Genomic DNA, 21353 nt, shown 5'->3' on the forward strand with positions numbered 1-21353 from the left:
TTCTTAGTATTGCAACGGAAAGTGAAACGACACAAAAATCCATACGAAAAAGGAGATTATCGCTGAAAAATAGCTGGAAAGCGATGACCACAAATGCTCGCAGTCTAAGCAACAAAGTTCATGATCTGCAAGCCCTGATATTAGAGGCAGATCTAGATATTGTTGCTATCACAGAGACATGGTTCAGTGAATCACATGGATGGGATGCAAACATACCGGGATATAATCTTTTTAGGAAGGACAGAGATGGTCATAAAGGTGGAGGAGTAGCTCTCTATGTAAAGATCAATATCCAAGCGACCGAAATGCAAGGGACCTGGGGAGAGGAAGAAGCGATATGGATTGCTCTGAAAAGAGAAGATGGAACTTCCATCTACGTGGGTGTAGTCTACAGACCTCCGACTCAATCGCAGCAAATTGATAAGGATCTGATTGTGGATATCCAAAAGTTTGGAAGGAAAGAGGAGGTTCTGCTGTTGGGAGATTTCAACCTGCCGGATGCGGACTGGAATGTTCCGTCTGCGGAATCGGAAAGAAGTAGGGAGATTGTGGATGCCTTTCAAGAGGCTCTGCTCAGACAAATGGTGATGGAACCCACAAGGGAAAAAGCGATATTGGATCTGGTCCTCACAAATGGAGAGAGTATCTCTAATGTTCGAGTGGGTGCTCACCTGGGTAGTAGCGATCATCAAACGGTTTGGTTTAATATAACGGCTAAAGTGGAGAGCGGCCGCACGATACTTAAAGTCCTAGATTTCAAACGTACGGACTTTAATGCAATGGGAAAGTACCTGAAGAAAGAGCTGTTAGGATGGGAGGACATAAGAGAAGTGGAAAGACAGTGGTCTAAGCTAAAAGGAGCGATAAAAATGGCTACGGACCTTTATGTGAAGAAAATCAATAAAAACAAGAGAAAAAGGAAGCCGATATGGTTCTCAAACCTAGTGGCTGAGAAAATAAAGGCGAAAGAGTTGGCGTTCATGAAATATAAAAAAACCCAAGAAGAGGAGAGCAGAAAGGACTACAGGGTGAAACTGAAAGAAGCCAAGAGAGAGATACGTTTTGCGAAGGCACAGGCGGAAGAACAAATGGCTAAAAATGTAAAACAAGGAGATAAAAATTTTTTCAGATATATTAGTGAAAGGAGGAAGATAAAAAATGGAATTGCTAGGCTGAAAGATGCTGGGAACAAATATGTGGAGAGTGATGAGGAGAAAGCAAATGTGCTAAACAAATACTTCTGTTCTGTGTTCACAGAAGAAAATCCTGGAGAAGGACCGAGATTGTCTGGCAAAGTTACACGAGAAAATGGAGTAGATTCTGCGCCGTTCATGGAGGAGGGTGTTTATGAGCAACTTGAAAAACTGAAGGTGGACAAAGCGATGGGACCAGACGGGATCCATCCCAGGATACTAAGGGAGCTCAGAGAGGTTCTGGCGAGTCCTATTAAAGACTTGTTCAACAAATCTCTGGAGACGGGAGTGATTCCTGGGGATTGGAGGAGAGCGGATGTGGTCCCTATTCATAAAAGTGGTCACAGGGATGAAGCAGGAAACTACAGGCCGGTGAGCCTCACTTCAGTTGTTGGAAAAATAATGGAAGTGTTGCTGAAAGAAAGGATAGTGTATTTCCTTGAATCTAATGGGTTACAGGATCCGAGGCAACATGGCTTTACAAAAGGTAAATCGTGCCAAACGAACCTGATTGAATTTTTTGATTGGGTGACCAGAGAGCTGGATCGAGGACATATGCTAGATGTAATTTACTTGGATTTCAGCAAAGCCTTTGATACAGTTCCTCATAAGAGGCTGTTGAACAAACTTGAAGGGCTGAAGTTAGGACCCAAAGTGGTGAACTGGGTCAGAAACTGGCTGTCGGACAGACGCCAGAGGGTGGTGGTTAATGGAAGTCGCTCGAAGGAAGGGACTAGTGGAGTCCCTCAGGGTTCGGTGCTGGGGCCAATCCTGTTCAATATGTATGTAAGTGACATTGCTGAAGGGTTAGAAGGAAAAATGTGCCTTTTTGCAGATGATACCAAGATTTGTAACAGAGTAGACACCGAAGAGGGAGTGGAAAATATGAAAAAGGATCTGCAAAAGTTAGAGGAATGGTCTAATGCCTGGCAACTAAAATTCAATGCAAAGAAATGCAGAGTAATGCATTTGGGGATTAATAATAGGAAGGAACCGTATATGCTGGGAGGAGAGAAGCTGATATGCACGGACGGGGAGAGGGACCTTGGGGTGATAGTGTCCGAAGATCTAAAGGCGAAAAAAACAGTGTGACAAGGCAGTGGCTGCTGCCAGAAGGATTCTGGGCTGTATAAAGAGAGGCGTAGTCAGTAGAAGGAAGAAGGTGTTGATGCCCCTGTACAGGTCATTGGTGAGGCCCCACTTGGAGTATTGTGTTCAGTTTTGGAGACCGTATCTGGCGAAAGACGTAAGAAGACTTGAGGCGGTCCAGAGGAGGGCGACGAAAATGATAGGAGGCTTGCGCCAGAAGACGTATGAGGAGAGACTGGAAGCCCTGAATATGTATACCCTAGAGGAAAGGAGAGACAGGGGAGATATGATTCAGACGTTCAAATACTTAAAGGGTATTAACGTAGAACAAAATCTTTTCCAGAGAAAGGAAAATGGTAAAACCAGAGGACATAATTTGAGGTTGAGGGGTGGTAGATTCAGGGGCAATGTTAGGAAATTCTACTTTGCGGAGAGGGTGGTGGATGCCTGGAATGCGCTCCCGAGAGAGATGGTGGAGAGTAAAACTGTGACTGAGTTCAAAGAAGCGTGGGATGAACACAGAAGATTTAGAATCAGAAAATAATATTAAAGATTGAACTAGGCCAGTTACTGGGCAGACTTGTACGGTCTGTGTCTGTGCATGGCCGTTTGGAGGAGGATGGGCAGGGGAGGACTTCAATGGCTGGGAGGGTGTAGATGGGCTGGAGTAAGTCTTAACAGAGATTTTGGCAGTTGGAACCCAAGCACAGTACCGGGTAAAGCTTTGGATTCTCGCCCAGAAATAGCTAAGAAGAAAAAAAAAAAAATAATAAAATAAAATAATAATTTAAATTGAATCAGGTTGGGCAGACTGGATGGACCATTCGGGTCTTTATCTGCCGTCATCTACTATGTTACTATGTTATAGTCTGCAGGATTTAAAATGGCGAACCACTGATTCAGTTGAAGTGGGATGGGAGGGAGGTAATTTTGAAAGAACTTTGAACCTGAATGAACTCAGGTGGATATTCGAATTAAACACATATATGCCAAATGGTCTGAATGAAAACGCAAAATGGATGGCAGTGGTGGAATAGAAGGAAGTCTGAATGGTTCTATGCTAAGGGTATTTTTCTGACAGTGAGGCGGGTGTAGCTTTAAGAACTTTGCGCAGCGGTTTGATGTTTAACATATCTTGTGACGTCAGAGATTTATTTCCCTTTAAAAAAACATTGAGTTGAATGCCACGGTCATTTTGAAAGGCATTCCGGCAGTTCTTCTAAGTAGTAATTGTTACAGCTAAGCAATACTAAGTAAGAGATTTTCTCCTAGTTATGTATGGTGAGGACATAGAGATTAAGAGTAAAGATTGGTTAGGACCGATAAGAGTTTTATCTAAATATATTTTATTTTATTTTTGCTGTGCGAGTATACAATATATAGGCCCGGCCCAGAGGAAATTTTGAAACGAGTTGGAAGGGGTGGTGCTGCTGCATGCATAAAAGCTAAGTTATAGAGGCCGAGATTCAAGATGGCTGCTGCATAGACGTACTGAGAAGTACGCACCTGAACCGTTCATTTTTCTTCGTTGATGGCTTGTGTAGCCTGAAATTTCCTTAGTGATGCTGAAGAGGAGAGGCAGGAGTGCTGTTGGCGCCTCAAAGCGCTCCGGAGTGCCGACTTTTGGCAACATAGAAGAATTAGTGCAGCAGATGTAGGGAGTTACAGCGATGACATCGGAGGGCAGCCAGCTGAGGTCGCTGGGGCTTGGCGAGACCGGAGTTGCTCCTCTTGGGCTGGATACCACCTTTAGTCCCAATATGCGAGCACCACTTCTGCAGCCTCAGATTACTAGTTCTCCAAGAGGCGAGGAAACACCGGAGTTGGGGGAGGTCCTTTCTCCTGAGGCGGCCAGCATTACATCTGAGAGCATGGAGTCAGATCTCCCTATTCAGGGAGTCTCTGCAGGAGAATCAGGGGCCTGTTCAGTGATGGGAAGTGGACTAGGCCAGATGGAACAACGCCAAGAAATTTCTTCTGGGGTGAGCATTTTTATACTCAATAAAAACTTACATTTTTGGGAAAGCCCTCTCAAATGACCCTGGAGTTCTTATGGGATTTGGTGGAAAATTTTTCTAAGACTATCAGCCTCAATTTCAAATATATTGAAGATAAAATGATTCAACATACTAAGCAGCTTAAAGCTTTAATAGAGGACCTGACTGTTTCTAAATCCTCAGTTCAAAAGCTTGACCAAGATTTATTATCTTCTAAACAACTTCAAGAGTCTCTAATTAAAGACAATGTGAACCTTAGAAGGAAAGTAGAAATGCTTGAGAATAACTCATGAAATAATAATCTGAGACTAATTAATTTTCCTAGACTTACAATGGTAACTCCTAGGGAAATGCTTAGGAGATACTTGGTAGAAATTCTGCAAGTCCCGGAAGATACTTTGCCAACATTTTGTCAAGTGTACTACCTACCAAATAAGAATGGGCCTCAGCAACAGTTAAAGTACCTGATCAAGCACCATTGAATGTATCTGAAATTTTGGAAACATCAGATAAGGATATAGTAACACCTTCCACATTGATTCTAACTGTAGCTCTTTCAATTGATAAAGTATGGTTATTGAGTATTTTCTTTAAGAACAAACAGAAAGAGTTTCTTGGATGTAAAATACAAATGTTTCCTGATCTCTCAAGAGAAACGCAAAAACGTCGCAGAGAATTTCTTCTTCTGAGACCAGGGGTCATTTCATTGAGGGCTACATTCTATTTAAGACATCCTTGTAAGTGTATTGTTTGCCATCACTCAGTTAAATATGTTTTCTTCGAACCTCAACAATTAACTGCTTTTTTGGCCTTGTCTCAACTGGATGGGGAGAAATCAAGCGCTCCATAATTTAATATGTTACTCCTACCTCAGTCCAATGGTTTATAGCATACCTTAAATATACAGATTTATATCTTCCTTTGTCTCGCTTATATGAAGCCTTGGATCTTAATATAGAGGACTTGAGCTGAGTTAGTCTAAAACTTATATTTCCTTTGTTTTTTTTCAGATTGTTAAGGTGTACTATGTTTTATACTCTAATGAATGTAATATCTTGTCTAACCAGCTTTCTGTACAAGTGTATACTTGGTATTTAATTTAAAAATCAATAAATAATAATAATTTTAAAAGCTAATTATATGTTTAAATAAATAAGTATAATACATCCTTTCTAATGAAAAAAAATAATAAATGAGCAAGCACAAAAGTAAAAATCAGATGGAGAAGGACCTATGAAGATTTGTACCATTTGTGAGTTATGATACTCACACGGCTATTTGAGGTGCCTAGGAACGATGGTTAAGATATAAAATGATGAATGAGCCTCGCAGAACAATACTATAACAATAGGAATTCTAGTAATCTCAGTGTGACTACCTTGTTTGTGATACTATAAATGCACATGAGGCGAGTCTCTTTCATTTGAAAAGAGATGGTGGATGCTGCGGATAGATAAACTGGATAGGCTATTTGGCCTTTATCTGCCATCATGCTTCTATGTTTCTAAATGTTGTTAAGAATTAAGATGTTCTGACAGTATATATTGCTCAAAAATGACATTTTTTGGATGAGTGATTTCATATAAAATATCATGTGGAAATTATAGTTTAAAATTCTGCTAGCCAGCATGGAGCCTAAAAACACTCTCTATCCAAATTTATCCAATGTCCTGCCTTCTCTGCCCAGTGGACTACTTGTGTAAGTTCTTGAACCGTATACTCATTTTAAGGTAGACTCTAAAGTACATACAACCAAGGACTGGTGGTGTAACTGGTTTGTCAAAGCTTGAGAAAGACTGGATTCTGTAAAGAGTATCCAACCTTTGTGGAGCCACTGGAATTCCCAGTTTTTAAATAAGGCTTCTTTCATTAGATTGTGGAAAGGAACTTTTATGCAGTCTTTAGGCCACTCTTTATAGTTGAGAGCATCCATGAGTTCTGCTCATGGTTCTGTCTCAGAATCCATGTTAACTGAATGTGCCTGTTCTATCTGTCTGATAGTTTTTATAAATGACACACTTTCTTGAGGTGATCTTCAATGAGGAGGTGGTGCAGAAGGAATACCATAAAACTCATTTGCAGAAGTCAGAATAATCACTGGAAGAGCGTGGTAACAAGTCTGAGTGATACTCCTCGATGTCAGCCCTTGCAGTTGGTGAGCGTTGAGAATGTGATGATGAACTCTGCTCTTTAAAAGAAGATGGATGGCTTCTTGACTTGGATGCACAAAATCATAGTTTCTAAGAATGATGCCTTGATGGACTTTGAGGGTAGTGCTTGGACTGGACTGGAACTGGGTGTGTTGATACAGGAATTTGCACAAGGTGCGACTGCAACATCCCAACTAGTTCTATCTGCAATAGTGTTTGAAGCTGTTCTTGAAGAGATGGTGTCGGTACCAATATTGGCAAGTGTACATTAGGCGCTGGCTGCGTTGGAGACCTCAATGTTGAAGCACGCCTCAGAGGAAACACCAACTGTAGAGATGGTGATCTAGCATTGGTGAGTGAACACTTAGTGCATTGAGGGTGATGACGCTTGAGACGATGCCAAAGTAAGCTTGCAGGGGGAGATATGTTTATGCTTCTTAGCTTTTTTATGAAGCCAAAAAAACAAACTTTGGAGAAATCCAAAATTTTTCAACTGAAAGAAGAAAAGAAATGACTAAAACAAAGGAAAACATGAAATGGAAAGGCAAAAAAAATGCACTAGTTTGACGCAGTATGGGCAGTCTTAAAATTTTTAAAGGATAGTCCATACAGGGTTCCATGGATGATGTCACCCATATGTGAGAATATATTATCTGCTTGCCCTCTGATAACAGGTCTAAACTCTGCAGTACTATAGGTATGTAGATATGGGCATAGTTACAGTCAAAAAGCTCCTGCAGTTCTTTCCATTTTATTAGCATTATAAGAAACTTCATCTTTCTACTACTACTACTATTATTATTTCTAGAGTGCTACCAGACATATGCAGAGCTGTACAGAGTCACAAAGGAGACAGTCGCTGCTCGAAAGAACTTACAATCTAAACCACTACTTGGGTAAAATAGTGATCCTTATAAGGGCTTTCAAAATCATTCTAAAGTTCAAATCAACAGCATATCTAATATAATAAAACCCTAAGCCGCGCATGCGCACTCCCACCTGCGTGCTCCCGTTTTCTGTGAGCTGTAGGGCACCGCAGGTAGGAGTGCGCATGCGCGCGAATCTCTGTCTCTCTTTCCCCCGAGGCGGATGTCGGCTGCGGCGGCTGTTTTCTCCTCCCATTGCCTGCCACTCTCAACCATGACCCCCAAACACCTGGCATCCCCTCTCTCCCTTGCCTGATAGCCTCACCTGCCCCACCTTCCTCTTCCTGCCAGTCTCAGCCGGGCTCACTCCTCCCCTCTTTCCTCCCCCCTGGCAGCCCTGAACCTGTTCTCCGTTCCCCGCCAGTCTCCTCCTCCAGCGGCTAATCCACCGTCGCCTCCGTCATCACTCGACACTCTTCAAGATGGCATGGCAGGGGCAATGCAGGTGGAGACTGTCGGCCGCGGCAACTGCAGGCCGCGGCGGCTATCCGGAGGCCAGATGCAAGATAAGGGGTGTTGCTGGACAGGGGAACAGAAGGGGGGGAGAGAAAGGAAGGGAGGCCTGGGCAAGGGGGGAAAAAAAAAGGGAGGCCTACTGCTGGACTGGGGGACAGCAGAGGTGCTGATGGACGGGGGGGGAAGAAAAAGGAAGGGAGGCATACTGCTGTACAGGGGGACATGAAAGAGGTGCTGATGGACAGGGGGGGGAGATAAAAAAAAAGGGAGAAGGGCTGCTGCTGGATAAGGGGAGCAGTGAAGGGGTGGTGGTGGACACAGGGAAGGTAAAAGGAAGGGAGAATGGGTGGATAACCGAGGAAAAATAAACACAGAAAGAAAGACAGAAATACAGAAAGCGGCTAAGGACAGAGAGAAAGAGAGAAATAAATAAACACAGACACACACAAATATATTCTAGCACCCGTTAATGTAACGGGCTATAAGACTAGTAAGATAATAAAATATAATCATGCCTGAAACCTTACCTATATCCCTGTGATCCAGGTTCTGCAGTATTATTTGTAGGAATGAGTGGCAGTAAGTTTGAATTGATACCAGTTCCTCTTGGAGAATAGTCAAAAAGGAATACGCAGTTGTTATCTGCATCTCAACCCCTGCAATATGTAGGACCTCCTATTTAGAAAAGAAACATGAATAGGGTATTTCTTCCTAAAATAAACCAAAAGCATAATAAACACAGATAAATGTTGCAGTCTAAATCAATTTGATGGTTCAAAAGAATTAAAAACAAAAAGCATGCTAGTGTTAAAGATAAATATGTAAAATTTAACTATTAATTTTTGAAATTTCTTAAGTACAGTACAGCTTCTTGCATTACATGATGAACATATTTAGACCTCACTTGGTCTAACGATTGATAAAAGTTAAATAATGCTTACAAAGGTGAAATTTGGTCCTACTTGAAAATTTCCTTTCTTTGAGCCCTGCTAGACAACTTCAGACTAATAGGCTATGTTACTCTAACCAGCAAACAGAGGTAGAGAATCTAAACTGCTTCAATGACATTTCTAATATAGGGAGTAGTGCAGCCTGGAACTTGTTCATATACCAATGCCAAAGCCAAAACAAACAAGAAAACTCTCTCTCTATATATATATATCTAATATAATAAAATGGTAAGCTGCGCATGCGCACTTCCTATGCATGCGCCGGTTTTCCGTGAGCTGTAGCAACACATAGGCAGTGCGCATGCGCGGCTTACGATTCTTTGAAAGACGCGGCGGTGGCTACTCTCACGATTCCCGCCTGCGTCGGACTTCCGACACAGGTGGGGATCATGAGAGGAGCCACCGCCGCGTCTTTCAACTAAAAAAAAAAAAAAAAAAAGACAAGGCGGATGTCGGCCCGATGGCTGGAGTTCACTGCTGAGTCCGGTGAGGAGTGCTTCCCTCAACAGGAACCATCGGGTCGAATTCAAATACTCCCGGCAGGTCGGGAGGTGGCGGAGCAGGCTCGCACGCCTGGCGGGGTGCGGGCAGGAACTAGACTCCCTGCAGGAGCCAGCCTGATGGCTGGAGATCACCGGACTGGACAGGGGGAGCAGGTAATGGGGTGCTGCAGTACAGGAGGAGCAGGGAAGAGGTGATTCTGGAGAGGGGGGGGAGGTAACAGGAAGGGAGGCCTACTGCTGGATAGGGGAAGCAGGGAAGAGGTGCTGCTAGACGGGGGGGGGGGAGGTAAAAGGAAGGGAGAAGACCTACTGCTGGACAATGTGTGCTGCTGGACAGGGGGAGACTTAAAAAGAAGGGAGAAGGGCTACTGATGCACAGGGGGAACAGGGAAGGCGTGCTGCTGGACAGGGGGGAGGTAAAAGGAAGGGAGAAGGGCTCCTGCAAAGGAGAAGAACTACTGCTGGATATGGGGAGCTGGAAATGGGGTGATGCTGAACAGGGGGAGATAAAAGGAGAAGGGCTACTGCTATATAGGGGGAGCAGGGAAGGGGTGGGGGTGCTGCTGGACAGGGAGGAGGTAAAAGTAAGGGAGAAGGGCTGCTAGCACCCGTTAATGTAACGGGCTAAACAACTAGTATTAGGGGAAAAAATCAGCTTTCACAAAGCCCATAGTCATCCTGGGTGGGTCCTGGTCTGTTCCAGCAAAACTCAAAGAAAGGAAATCATCATGTAGAACCACATTTCACCTTCTTTTACATCTTATTTGATCAGTCTAGACTGATGGAACATATCACAGTGTTATCCCTCAAAGCAGAAGACAAAGCTCCCTACAAAGGCACCATTACTTCTGCTTTGAACATCAATCCCATAATGCTTTACAAACAAATGCAGCAATGACAAATGCAGATGTGCTGAGGGTTAATCGCTTGGGCCTTTATCCAGAAAATCACTTGTGCTCTTATTGAAAGAGTCCTCAACACTAGTAGAACTCTCTTTGGCTGAAGATATAAACTACTTTAATCCACTGAGTAAGCTAAGATTTTGAGGCTGCCTCAACCTTTGTGTGACATGTGAATCAAAAAGAAGAACTTATTGACTTCCAAATAGGAATCATGGCCTTCAGGTAATGCAGGAACAAACTACAAACATCTAACTTATGAAGTGTCTAAGTAAAACCTGATTATACCTTCTCAGTGAATGCTAGGAAGGGAGAAGGAGGCGCTTTAGGAGGAAGGAAGGCATGGTATGAATGAAAAACAGAATCTGATGAGGACAGATATGCATCCATTCAAGAAAGCATCTGCAGCTCAGAAAGCCTTCTGGCTGAGCATATGGCAACTTGAAAAATCACCTTTAGGAATAGATCTCTGAGAAGCACTTGCTTTAACAACTCAAAGGGCAAATTAGCCAAAGACTGAAGGACCAAGTTGAGGTTCCAAAGAGGGTCTACTCTCCCCCCTTCCACAATAGTGGCAGAATGTGTTTCACTGACTTCAAAGACTACCCACATCTGTCTGAGCCACAAGAGAAAGACAATTAATCCTGCCTCTAAAATACATTGGCCCGGATGCACAGAAATCATCGTTAAAATCCTGTGGGTCACCTTGGAGCCAAAAAATTGTCTGATTTGAAATCGGCAATAGATGTTCAAACGACTTCGCATGCAAATGAGTTTCATGGAGGTCTGCTGTAATCCTATCAGATTAGTCATTGGAAAACGATTTTGACACATGCACAGAACCAGCAGGGGTAGACCGAACAGCTGAGCAGCAAAGGAAGCCCCAAAGCAGTCTCCTGTCACTCAGCTGTTTGGGGCAGAAAGACTTTTTTTAAAATGTTTTTTTAAGGGGTACAGATGTTGTGCGTGTGTTACACATGCACAATATCTGATCAACTAAAAAAAAAAAGTGTGTGTGGGAGGGATCAGCATGATAGAAGGGAGTGAGCATCCCTCCTGCCAATATTTTCTTGTGCCGGGGGTGGGGGGAGGGTCAGCATGATAGGAGGGAGTGGGAATCCCTCCTGCCAATATTCATTGGTGTGGGTGGGTCGATTCCCAGTGCTAGTTCATCGGGAGGATGTTGGGGAGGGCCGTCATCAGCAAAGGGGGGGGGGGCTTTTTTCTTTTTTAATAAGGCAGATATAAATATTTTTATATCAGTGGGACAGATAAGCGGCTGATCTCGATCAGTCACTTTTTTCGAATCGCTTAAAGCAATCATTTCTTTTTGTACATCAGGAAGTCATGTTAGAGCATCAATCGCTCTGCTAGTTTACATGGCATGGAATATTAAATGTTGTATCTAAGTTAAAAATGTTTTTATTTGCTGATACTTATTGTAAGTTTTAAAAATGAATAAAGAATTAAAAAAAAAAAAAAAAAAAGTTTACATACATTTCAATATTAATGACCTTATTTGCATGGCCGGATGAGTAATCCTGCATGAAAACCACACAGTGATCCATTTTCTGCATCGGGTCAGCAAATCCAATTATTGCTAAACCAGTCAAAACCAATTTAGCGAAGATCGTTTAAGGATTGCTGACTTTAATGCATCTAGGCCCCAGTTTGTTACTTTGAGGACCATCCCAAGGGCACCCAGTTTATTTATTACACGCCTGTGTAGAACACTGTCAAAGGCTTTGCTAAAATCCAAATACACTACATCTAGTGCACTCCCTCTACTCAAATCTCTGGTCACCCAGTTAAAGAAAATGATCAGTTTGTCTGACAAGACCTACCTCTAGTGAATCCATGTTGCCTCGGGTCCTGAATCCACTGGATTTCAGAAACGTCACTGTTTTAAAAGTGTTTCCATTAAATTATTTACCAAAGAGTCAGACATACCAGCCTGTAGTTCCCTACTTCTTCCTTACTTCTACTTTTGTGGAGAGGAACCACATCCACCCTTCTCCAGTCCTCTGTTACCATTACTGATTCTAGGGAAGCATTGAAATGTTAAGCCAATGGAGCCGCCAGAACTTCCCTAAGTTCCTTCATTACCCTCAGATGTACACCATCTGGTCCCATTGCTTTGTCCACCTTCAGTTTAGCTAGCTCCTTATGAACACAATTCTCTTAAAATTGATCAGGGTCTACCACACCTCTGTCACTATTTGCGTTTGTCTTCTACAGTCCTGCTCCCAGCGCTTCAGCTGTCAGCACAGAACAGAAATATTTGTTTAAAAATTCAGCCTTATCTTTATCAGCTTCAACCCTAACCCTAACCCTCTTCACCTTTGAGTCTCACAATGCCACTTTTGCACTTCTTCCTAATACTTGGGCCTGTTCTTTTTAACATTTTTGTAAGCAATATTGCTGCAGGACTGTCAGGTAAGATTTGCCTCTTTGAGGATGATACCAAAATCAGCAATCGAGTAGACAACCCTGATGGTGTGAATAACATGAAGAAGGGCCTAGCGAAACTTAGAAGAATGGTCTGAAATTTGGCATCTATGATTTAATGCTAAGAAATGTAAGGTCATGCATTTGGGCTGCAAAAACCCGAGGGAACAGTACAGTTTAGGGGATGAAGAATTTTTGTGAACGAAAGAGGAGTAGGACTTGTGAGTGATAGTATGTGATGATCTTAAGGTGGCCAAACAAGTTGAAAAGGTGACAGTGAAAGCTAGAAGGATGCTAGGGTGCATAGGAAGAGGTATGACCAGTAGGAAAAAGGAGGTATTGATGCCCCTGTATAAGACTCAGGTGAGATCTCATTTTGAATATTGTGTACAATTCTGGAGACCGCACCATCAAAAAGATATAAAAAGGATAAAGTCGGTCCAGAGTAAGGCTACTAAAATGGTCAGTGGTCTTCATCATAAGGCGTACATAAGAACATAAGCAGTGCCTCTGCTGTGTCAGACCAGAGGTCCATCGTGCCCAGTAGTCCGCTCACACGGCGGCCCATCAGGTCCAGGACCTGTATAGTAATCCTCTATCTATATCCTTCTATCCCCTTTTCCTTCAGGAAATCATCCAATCCCTTCTTGAACCTCAATACCATACTCTGTCCTATCACACCCTCTGGAAGCATGTTCCAGGTGTCCACCACCTTTTGGGTGAAGAAGAGCTTCCTAGCATTGGTTCTGAATCTGTCCCCTCTTAATTTTTCTGAATGCCCTCTCGTTCTTTTAGTTTTCGAAAGTTTGAAGAATCTGTCCCTCTCCACTTTCTCTATGCCCTTCATGATCTTGTAAGTCTCTATCATGTCCCCTCTAAGCCTCCGCTTTTCCAGGGAAAAGAGCCCCAGTTTCTCTAATCTTACAGCATATGAAAGGTTTTCCATACCTTTTATCAATCTCGTCGCTCTTTTCTGAACCTTCTTAAGTAACACCATATCCTTCTTAAGGTATGGCGACCAATATTGGACGCAGTACTCCAGATGCGGGCGCACCATCGCCCGATACAACGTCAGGATAATTTCTTTTGTTCTGGATGCAATACCTTTCTTGATAATACCTAGCATTCTATTCGCCTTCTTAGAGGCTGCTGCGCACTGTACCGTCGGCTTCATTGTCTTGTCCACTATTACCCCCAAGTCTTTTTCTAGGGTAATTTCACCCATTACCAGCCCTCCCATAGTATAGCTGTACTTCGGGTTCCTGTTTCCTACATGCAAGACTATACATTACTCTACATTAAACTTCATCTGCCATCTCATCGTCCACTCTTCTAGTTTGTTCAGGTCCCTTTGTAACTCTTCACAATCCTCTCTTGTCCCAACTCCACTAAATAGTTTGGTGTCGTCTGCAAATTTTATTACTTCGCACTTCGTCCCTGCTTCTAGATCGTTTATAAATACATTGAACATCAGCGGTCCGAGTACCGACACCTGCGAAACACCAATTGTGACCCTCCTCCAGTCCGAGTAGTGGCCCTTCACTTCCACCCTTTGCTTTCTACCAGCCAGCCAATTTTTGGTCCATCTATGTACGTCTCCTTCCACCCCATGCTCTTCAGTTTCCATAGTAGGCGTTCATGGGGTACCTTGTCAAAGGCTTTTTGGAAATCTAAGTGTACGATGTCTATGGGGTCCCCTTTGTGCATTTGTTTGTTAATTCCTTCAAAAAAGTGCAATAAGTTCGTTAGGCACGATCTTCCCTTGCAGAATCCATGTTGGCTTGTTTTTATCAGTTTATTCCTTTCTAGATGCTCATCGATGTTTTCTTTTATCAGCGCTTCCGCCATCTTCCCCAGAACCGAAGTCAAACTTACCGGTCTGTAGTTCCCCGGGTCACTTCTCGATCCTTTTTTAAAGATGGGCGTAACATTAGCTATCTTCCAATCCTCCGGGATCACGCCTGTTTTCAGGGATAGATTACAAACCTGCTGTAGTAGTTCCGCTATTTCCTCCTTTAGTTCTTTCAATACCCTAGGGTTGATTTCATCCGGGCCTGGAGATTTGTCAGTTTTTAATCTATCTATCTGCTTGTGTATGTCTTCAAGGCTTACCTCCATGGATGTTAATTTATCTGCTTGATCTCCTTTGAAGATTTTTTCAGGTTCCGGCATGTTGGAGGTGTCCTCTTTTGTAAATACTGATGAAAAGAACATGTTTAGTCTATCCGCCACTTCTTTTTCCTCCTTCACCACTCCTTTCCTATCTCCGTCGTCCAGCGGTCCCACCTCCTCCCTTGCCGGCTGCTTCCCTTTAACATATCTGAAGAACGATTTGAAATTTCGTGCTTCCCTGGCTAGCCTCTCTTCATATTCTCTTTTTGCTATTCTAACCATGTGGTGACATTCTTTTTGATGCTTCCTGTGCTCTTTCCAGTTCTCCACAGTTTTGTCCTTTTTCCATTTCCGGAATGAATGTTTCTTATCTCCTATCGCTTTCTTCACTTCTTTAGTTATCCATGCCGGGTCTTTTGTTCGGCTCTTTTTGCATCCTTTTCTAAATCTGGGGATATACAGATTTTGCGCCTCACTCATCGTGTCCTTGAATAAAGGCCAGGCTTGCTCTACAGTTTTCAATTTCTTTGAGCTGTTCCTAAGTTTCTTCCTTACCATTACTCTCATCGCTTCGTAGTTTCCTTTCTTGAAGTATGGGGATATACTTAAAGATCTCAATATGTATACTTTGGAGGAAAGGCAGGAGAGAGGAGATAAGAATACCTACTTGGTATACATGCGCATGAGGCAAGTCTCTTTCGTTTGAAAGGAAACTCCGAAATGAGAGTACATAGGATGAAGGTAAAAGGTAAAAGGTAAAAGTCTCAGGAGTAATCTAAGAATATATTTTTTTACAGATAGGGTGGTAGATGCTTGGAAAAGGCTCCCGGTAGAGGTGGTGGAGACAAAGATTGTGTCTATATTAAAAAAAAGTATGGGACAGGCATGTAGTATCTCTTAAAGAGAGGAGGAGGTAGTGGATGCTGTGAATAAGCAGACTGGATGGGTCTGTCATTATATTTCTATGTTTCTATGTTTAAAGGCTACACTATTGTTTAAACCGACTGCTGAAAAAGGAGAGTTATAAACTAAAAAGGTAAAAGAAAAAGACAATGATTCGACTGCTGACGCCCAAGTTTACATTTTCCCACGTCTGAATTCCAGTAGATAAGATATTCCAATGAAGTTTTTCTCCCCTTTAGAAGGTCTTTACTCAGTATCTCTTCAGGACAAGGAGAAGCTGAGTTCTGGGATCCACAGGAGAGACACACAAAACCATGGTCACTGAATCAATCAGATGACCAAGTTCATCATGTTGAAAGGAAAGTTACTCACTGTAACAGGTGTTCTCCAAGATCTGTAGGACACACATTCTCATACGTGGGTGATATCATCTATTGAAGCCAAGTGCGGGAACTTCCTAGCTCTTTCCAGAAGCATTTAGAAGGTTGCACCACATTCACATGTATGACTTTCCATGTTCCGCCACCATATGGGACCAGACAGTGTATTAGAAAGCTATAAGAATACAATTCTGCCCTGAAGTCATGGAAAATTAGTTGTAGTTGTCTTTCCTGTAACTGAACTGTATATGTGTAGTTGTAACCTGCCTAGGTGTTAGGTGGGAAATAAATTTTTAAAATAAATAAAGATCCCTGAGACAACATGGCTGCCAAGGGGAACAGCTGTGATTCAGGCTTTTCTCTCCTTAGGTGTTTCCCATTAGACCCACACTCAAAATCAGGGTCTCCCCATTGCACTTAGGACACAAGAAGTCAGCAGCAGTGCTAATCTGGCAGCTCTTACAAGAGCTGCACCATCCATCCCTCAACCAATGCTTCTTTCCATTGGTACAACTTCACTCTTCTGTCCTAGTTTCTGTCTTACAGCTTTATGTCCCCTACAACAGGAAAACAAAGCAGTTAAGGGAGCCATGGGGGCTCATGGAGATGGGACCCTGCAAAGCCCCATGATGAGCCTCATCGAGATAGTGTCCGCAGACTATGGAAACCACATATCTCCATGTTCATCTGGCAGTTAGGACTGCAGCCTAATCCCAGCTCCAGGCTCAAGGACTCAAAACCTCACAGGCTCATGCTACAGGCTCAAGCTCAGGGAATCAAGCTAAGAGAGTACAGACTGCACCAGCCTAGACTTACCATCTGCTGGAGGTAGAGAAATACTGGTGAATTCCAGCCAGCACCAGTCCTTCAAAATGAAGATGTCAGTGAACAGTTCAGTTTTCTATACCCCCATATGCTGTTTGGGAAGAGACACAACCTGGTTGTTTGGACTAGTATGACAAGAGACAATTTTTAAAAACTCTACTCTATAAGTAGATGAGTGTAGCTCTGTAACTCAGCCTAGAGCATTCTGTTCTGCATCATGTGGAAAGGGCCACTGAGGATGACTGCCACTAAGCAAAGCATCTCTCTAACTGTGGGGAACTAATAAAGGGGTTTTAGACTGCCTGAACAATGGCAAGAACATCAGAGATCGTGGAAAGTGCCAGAAGATTAAATTTGAAGGGGAAAATATATAAGCATCACTTATACAAAACAGTGTATGAATTAAAAAACAACAACAAACAATTCAATATAAGCTTACTCTGATTTTTGGCACAACCCTCCGAAGTGTTTCCACAGGATTTTGTCGTATCAGAACTGGGAGATTTGCAACCACACTTGTTCCCTGGATATCTTGACCAACACTTTAAATAAAGATATAAAAACATATTATGAGTTTCCTGCAAAGACAATTTGAGCTTTCAATTTACATATAGTACATAAAGCAAAGTTATTTATCCGTAGCAGGTGTTCTCCAAGGAAAGCAAAACTAGTATTCTCACATATGAGTGACATCATCCAACGAAACCCCAGTGTGGTTGCTACCTTTATTCTATCACTTTAAGAAGCTTTTGGCAGCGTCCTACCATGCATGAGCAAGTGCATTCTGATCTAGCGAGAGCATGCAGGACCAGCAATACAATATCAAAGCAAAAAGAATACAACTTATAGAGGAGGTGAGAGGGTATGTGAGAATACTAGTTCTGATGTCCTTGAAGAACACTTCTAACAAGTGAGTGACTTTGCTTTCTTCGAGGAAAAGCAGGACTTAAGATTCTCATATGTAGGAATCCCTAGCTACCAGGCTCACTGAAAACAATTTCAGGAAAATAGGGACTTGCAACACAAGGCCAGACAGAAACCAATCAGCTTGAACATAATTTCAGCCTAGTTGTGAAGGTGCCACCTAGAACAGAATAAAAATGGACTTAGGAGGGTGGAGTTAGAATCTAGACACCAAACAAATTCCGCAGAACTGTCCGACGGAACCTCTCCGCAGTCCTCTAAGTCCATTACTTTCCGTAAGAAAATTTCAAATGACCAGTTCTGGTCCAAATTTCTTGACAATCTCCCATCCAAGCCTAAGCCATCAGATCCTGCAACCAACTGGCACACTTGGACCACTCTCTCAGAATCCACCTACCAATCTCTCGCCCCACTTTCCACCAAAACCATCTCCTACTCCCGTAAGGCCCCCTGGTTCCTCCCACAACACAGGGCGCTAAAACAAAAATGTCGATCCCTGGAACGCATCTGGAAAAAATCGAAATCCCCCACAGATAAACAAATCTGGAGAGTCAACATTAAATCTTACAACAATACACTCAAAAGAGCTAGGAAAGACTTCTATGGTGACAAGATCTCCAGATCGAAAAACCAGAACAGTATGCTGTTCCATATCTGGCGCTCCTTAACCCCCAACACCAACCCTTCTATTCTTCCCTCCTCCCCATCAGTGGATCAACTAGCAAACTTCTTCAACGGAAAGGTCACCGCCTTGAGAAGCTCCTTCCCTCCTGCAGTCTCCTACAATCCTCTGGTGGCCGCCTCCCCCGATCCTACTACAAAGGTCCCCACCCCCATCCCAGTCAATAGATCCTGGACCACCTTTGAGCAAGTATCCGATTCCCAGGTCCTCAAACTCTGTCTGAAACTGAAATCCTGCAATTGCACCTTGGACCCATTCCCATCCTATCTATTTGAGAATATTCCCGCTCAGGCCATCTCCTCTCTCACTATACTCATAAATTCTGCCCTATTATCGGGCCTCTTCTCCCCTGAAATGGGACGCATTGCACTGACCCCCCTACTAAAGAAAGCTGACCTAGACCCCTCCGCCCCATCTAATTATCGCCCAATAGCAAACATTCCGCTCCTAACCAAACTGCTAGAGTCCATCGTCTCCTCCCAACTTTCAGCCTACCTGGAAAGATTCTCTATCCTCCTACCCTATCAATACGGCTTCAGACCCAACTTCAGTACCGAAACCCTCCTGGCCTCCCTTATCTCGAAGATCCAACAATTTCATTCTCATAAAAAATTTGCCGTTCTCCTTCAATTCGACCTCTCTGCTGCCTTTGATGTCGTCCACCATGACATTCTAATCTTCCTACTCTCCGAGATAGGCATCAGTTCTACAGTCCTCGACTGGTTTTCGAATTTCTTACGTTCTCGCTCTTACACCGTCACCAAACATGGTTCCTCCTCCTCCCCATGGAAACCGACCTGTGGAGTCCCACAAGGCTCCCCCCTATCTCCCATCCTCTTCAACATTTATATGTCCTCCCTGAACCTTCTCCACCTATCCCCCCTAGAAACACTCTACACCTACGCCGACGATATCCTGGTCCTCATCGAGACCGATGCAAACCTCACCAATCTCGTAGCTAACATTTCTTCTTGCATTACCAACCTTCAATCTTGGGCTCACACTGTACAAATGAAATTGAATGAGTCCAAAACCAAACTACTATGGCTCGGCCCCAAACTTGATCAATTACCCACCTCAATCCCACTGCCCACAGGTTCCTCTCTACAGCTGGAGTTCTCTAGCAAAGTTCTGGGCATCACCATAGATTCATCATTATCCTTCAATGACCACCTCAACTCCCTGATAAAAAAATGTTTTTGCAGCCTTCACATGCTGAGGAAAGCGAGGTCCTGCTTCCACCAAAAACACTTTGCCGTCCTCGTACAATCCATTATCCTTTCCAGATTGGACTATTGCAATTCCATTTACCTTAGCGTAACAAAGAAAAGCATTCACAGACTCCAACTAATACAGAACACCGCGGCTAAACTTATCTTCTCAAAAAGTAAGTTTGATCATGTCTCACCGCTCCTATCCAAACTCCACTGGCTTCCCGTTATTTCCAGGGTCCACTTTAAATGTGCCTGTCTAACCTTCAAGATCCTCCATGGTATCCTCCCTCCTTTTATCCCGCTATCCTGGAATTCCTCAAATCCAACCTCCACTAGATCCTCGCAAAAATTAAAACTATCCTACCCCTCCCTAAAAGGCATCTCCCTTGTTGGTAAACTTGGCTCTTCCCTCCCTTTTAGAATTGCTCAGCTCTGGAACAGTCTCCCTTCCCCTCTCCGCAATTTGAGTCCACTTCTACCATTCCGTAATCGTCTGAAGACCTGGCTCTTCTCCAAAACGTAACCCCGTCCCGTTCCTGGCATTCTTACACCTAAACCTCTCTCCTCTCTTACTTATATAATTCCATTGGATTTCCGTTCCTTCCCTAACCATGTAAACCGTGCCGAGCTCCATCAGTGGAGATGATGCGGTATATAAATCCAAGATTTAGTTTAGTTTAGTTTAGTTTAGTAAGGAATTTTGCTCAAAGCAGTAGCAAGATGTGAATGTGTGGACCAGTGGTGTAGTAAGGGTGAGAGGCGCCCTCCCCCACCCTATTCTCCACCCCCCTGAACCTGCGCATCCCTTCCCTACCCCGTACCTCTTTTAACTTCCCCGGCATGAGCTGTATTACCAACTCACAGACCGTATCAGCTGTCCCTCTGACATCACTTCCTAGGCACGAGCCCCAGAAGTGACATCAGAGGGAGAGCAGACACTGGCACAAGCAGCAGGTTACAGTTGCTGCTCGCACCAATGCTGAGAAATAGAGGTACAGTTGAAGAAATAGAGGTATGGTGGGAAGGAAGTAAAGGTGCATGCACAGCGGGATGAGGAGAGGTGCCAGCGCCCGGGGTAGATTGCTCCTTTCTTACTATGCCACTGGTGGACTATAGACCATGTTTCAGCTTTGCAAATCTCTTGGAGATGGTTCCAAAATAGGCTACTAAGCAGCCATGGCTTTGACACTGTGAGCCCTAACATGATCCACAAGTCAGACCAGCCTGGACATAAGTGAAAGAGATGCAGACTGCTAACCAATTAGATAGTGTGTGTTTTCTGATGACTGCTCCCATCCTGTTTGGGTCAAAAGAAATCAAAAGTTGGGTGAACTGCCTATGAGTTTTAGTCAACTCAAGATAGAAGCCCGAGGCTTACTTGCAATCCAAGTTATGCAATGCACTCTCACCAGGATGGGCTTGAAGTCTGGGAAAGAATGTTGGAAGGACGATTGATTATAATAGAATGCAGACACCACCTCAGGAAGGAAATTAGGACGCATATGAAGGACTACAATGTTGTGATGAAATGGGTGTAAGGTGGATTAGCTATTAGAGCCCAAAACTCTCTGATCCTGCAAGCTGAAATGACTGTCACCAAAAACAAAACCTTCTAAGTCAGGTAATTCAGATGAAAGGAGTCAAGTGGCTTAAAAGGAGCTTTCATCATTTGGGTGAGGATGACGATGCGGTCCCATGACAC

General features: G+C 43.4%; 1 protein-coding gene across 8 annotated transcripts in view; it reads right to left on the minus strand.

The window, feature by feature from the left end:
- Positions 1-21353, minus strand: part of PPP4R4 (protein phosphatase 4 regulatory subunit 4) — a 417794-nt gene that overhangs the window by 318245 nt on the left and 78196 nt on the right. For 7 of the 8 annotated variants that reach the window (XM_033953260.1, XM_033953256.1, XM_033953258.1 and 4 more), the window contains exons 3-4: positions 17271-17373; positions 8339-8486 (exon numbers count right to left, since the gene is read on the minus strand). In XM_033953260.1, coding sequence (XP_033809151.1) covers positions 8339-8486; positions 17271-17373 — 251 coding nt within the window. Of the gene's footprint in view, positions 1-8338; positions 8487-16822; positions 16923-17270; positions 17374-21353 lie in introns of those variants that run through there. The other variant, XM_033953263.1, reaches the window with a different exon arrangement.

Source organism: Geotrypetes seraphini, chromosome 7 (genome assembly GCF_902459505.1).
Source record: "Geotrypetes seraphini chromosome 7, aGeoSer1.1, whole genome shotgun sequence".
In the NCBI taxonomy this organism is placed as follows: domain Eukaryota; kingdom Metazoa; phylum Chordata; class Amphibia; order Gymnophiona; family Dermophiidae; genus Geotrypetes; species Geotrypetes seraphini.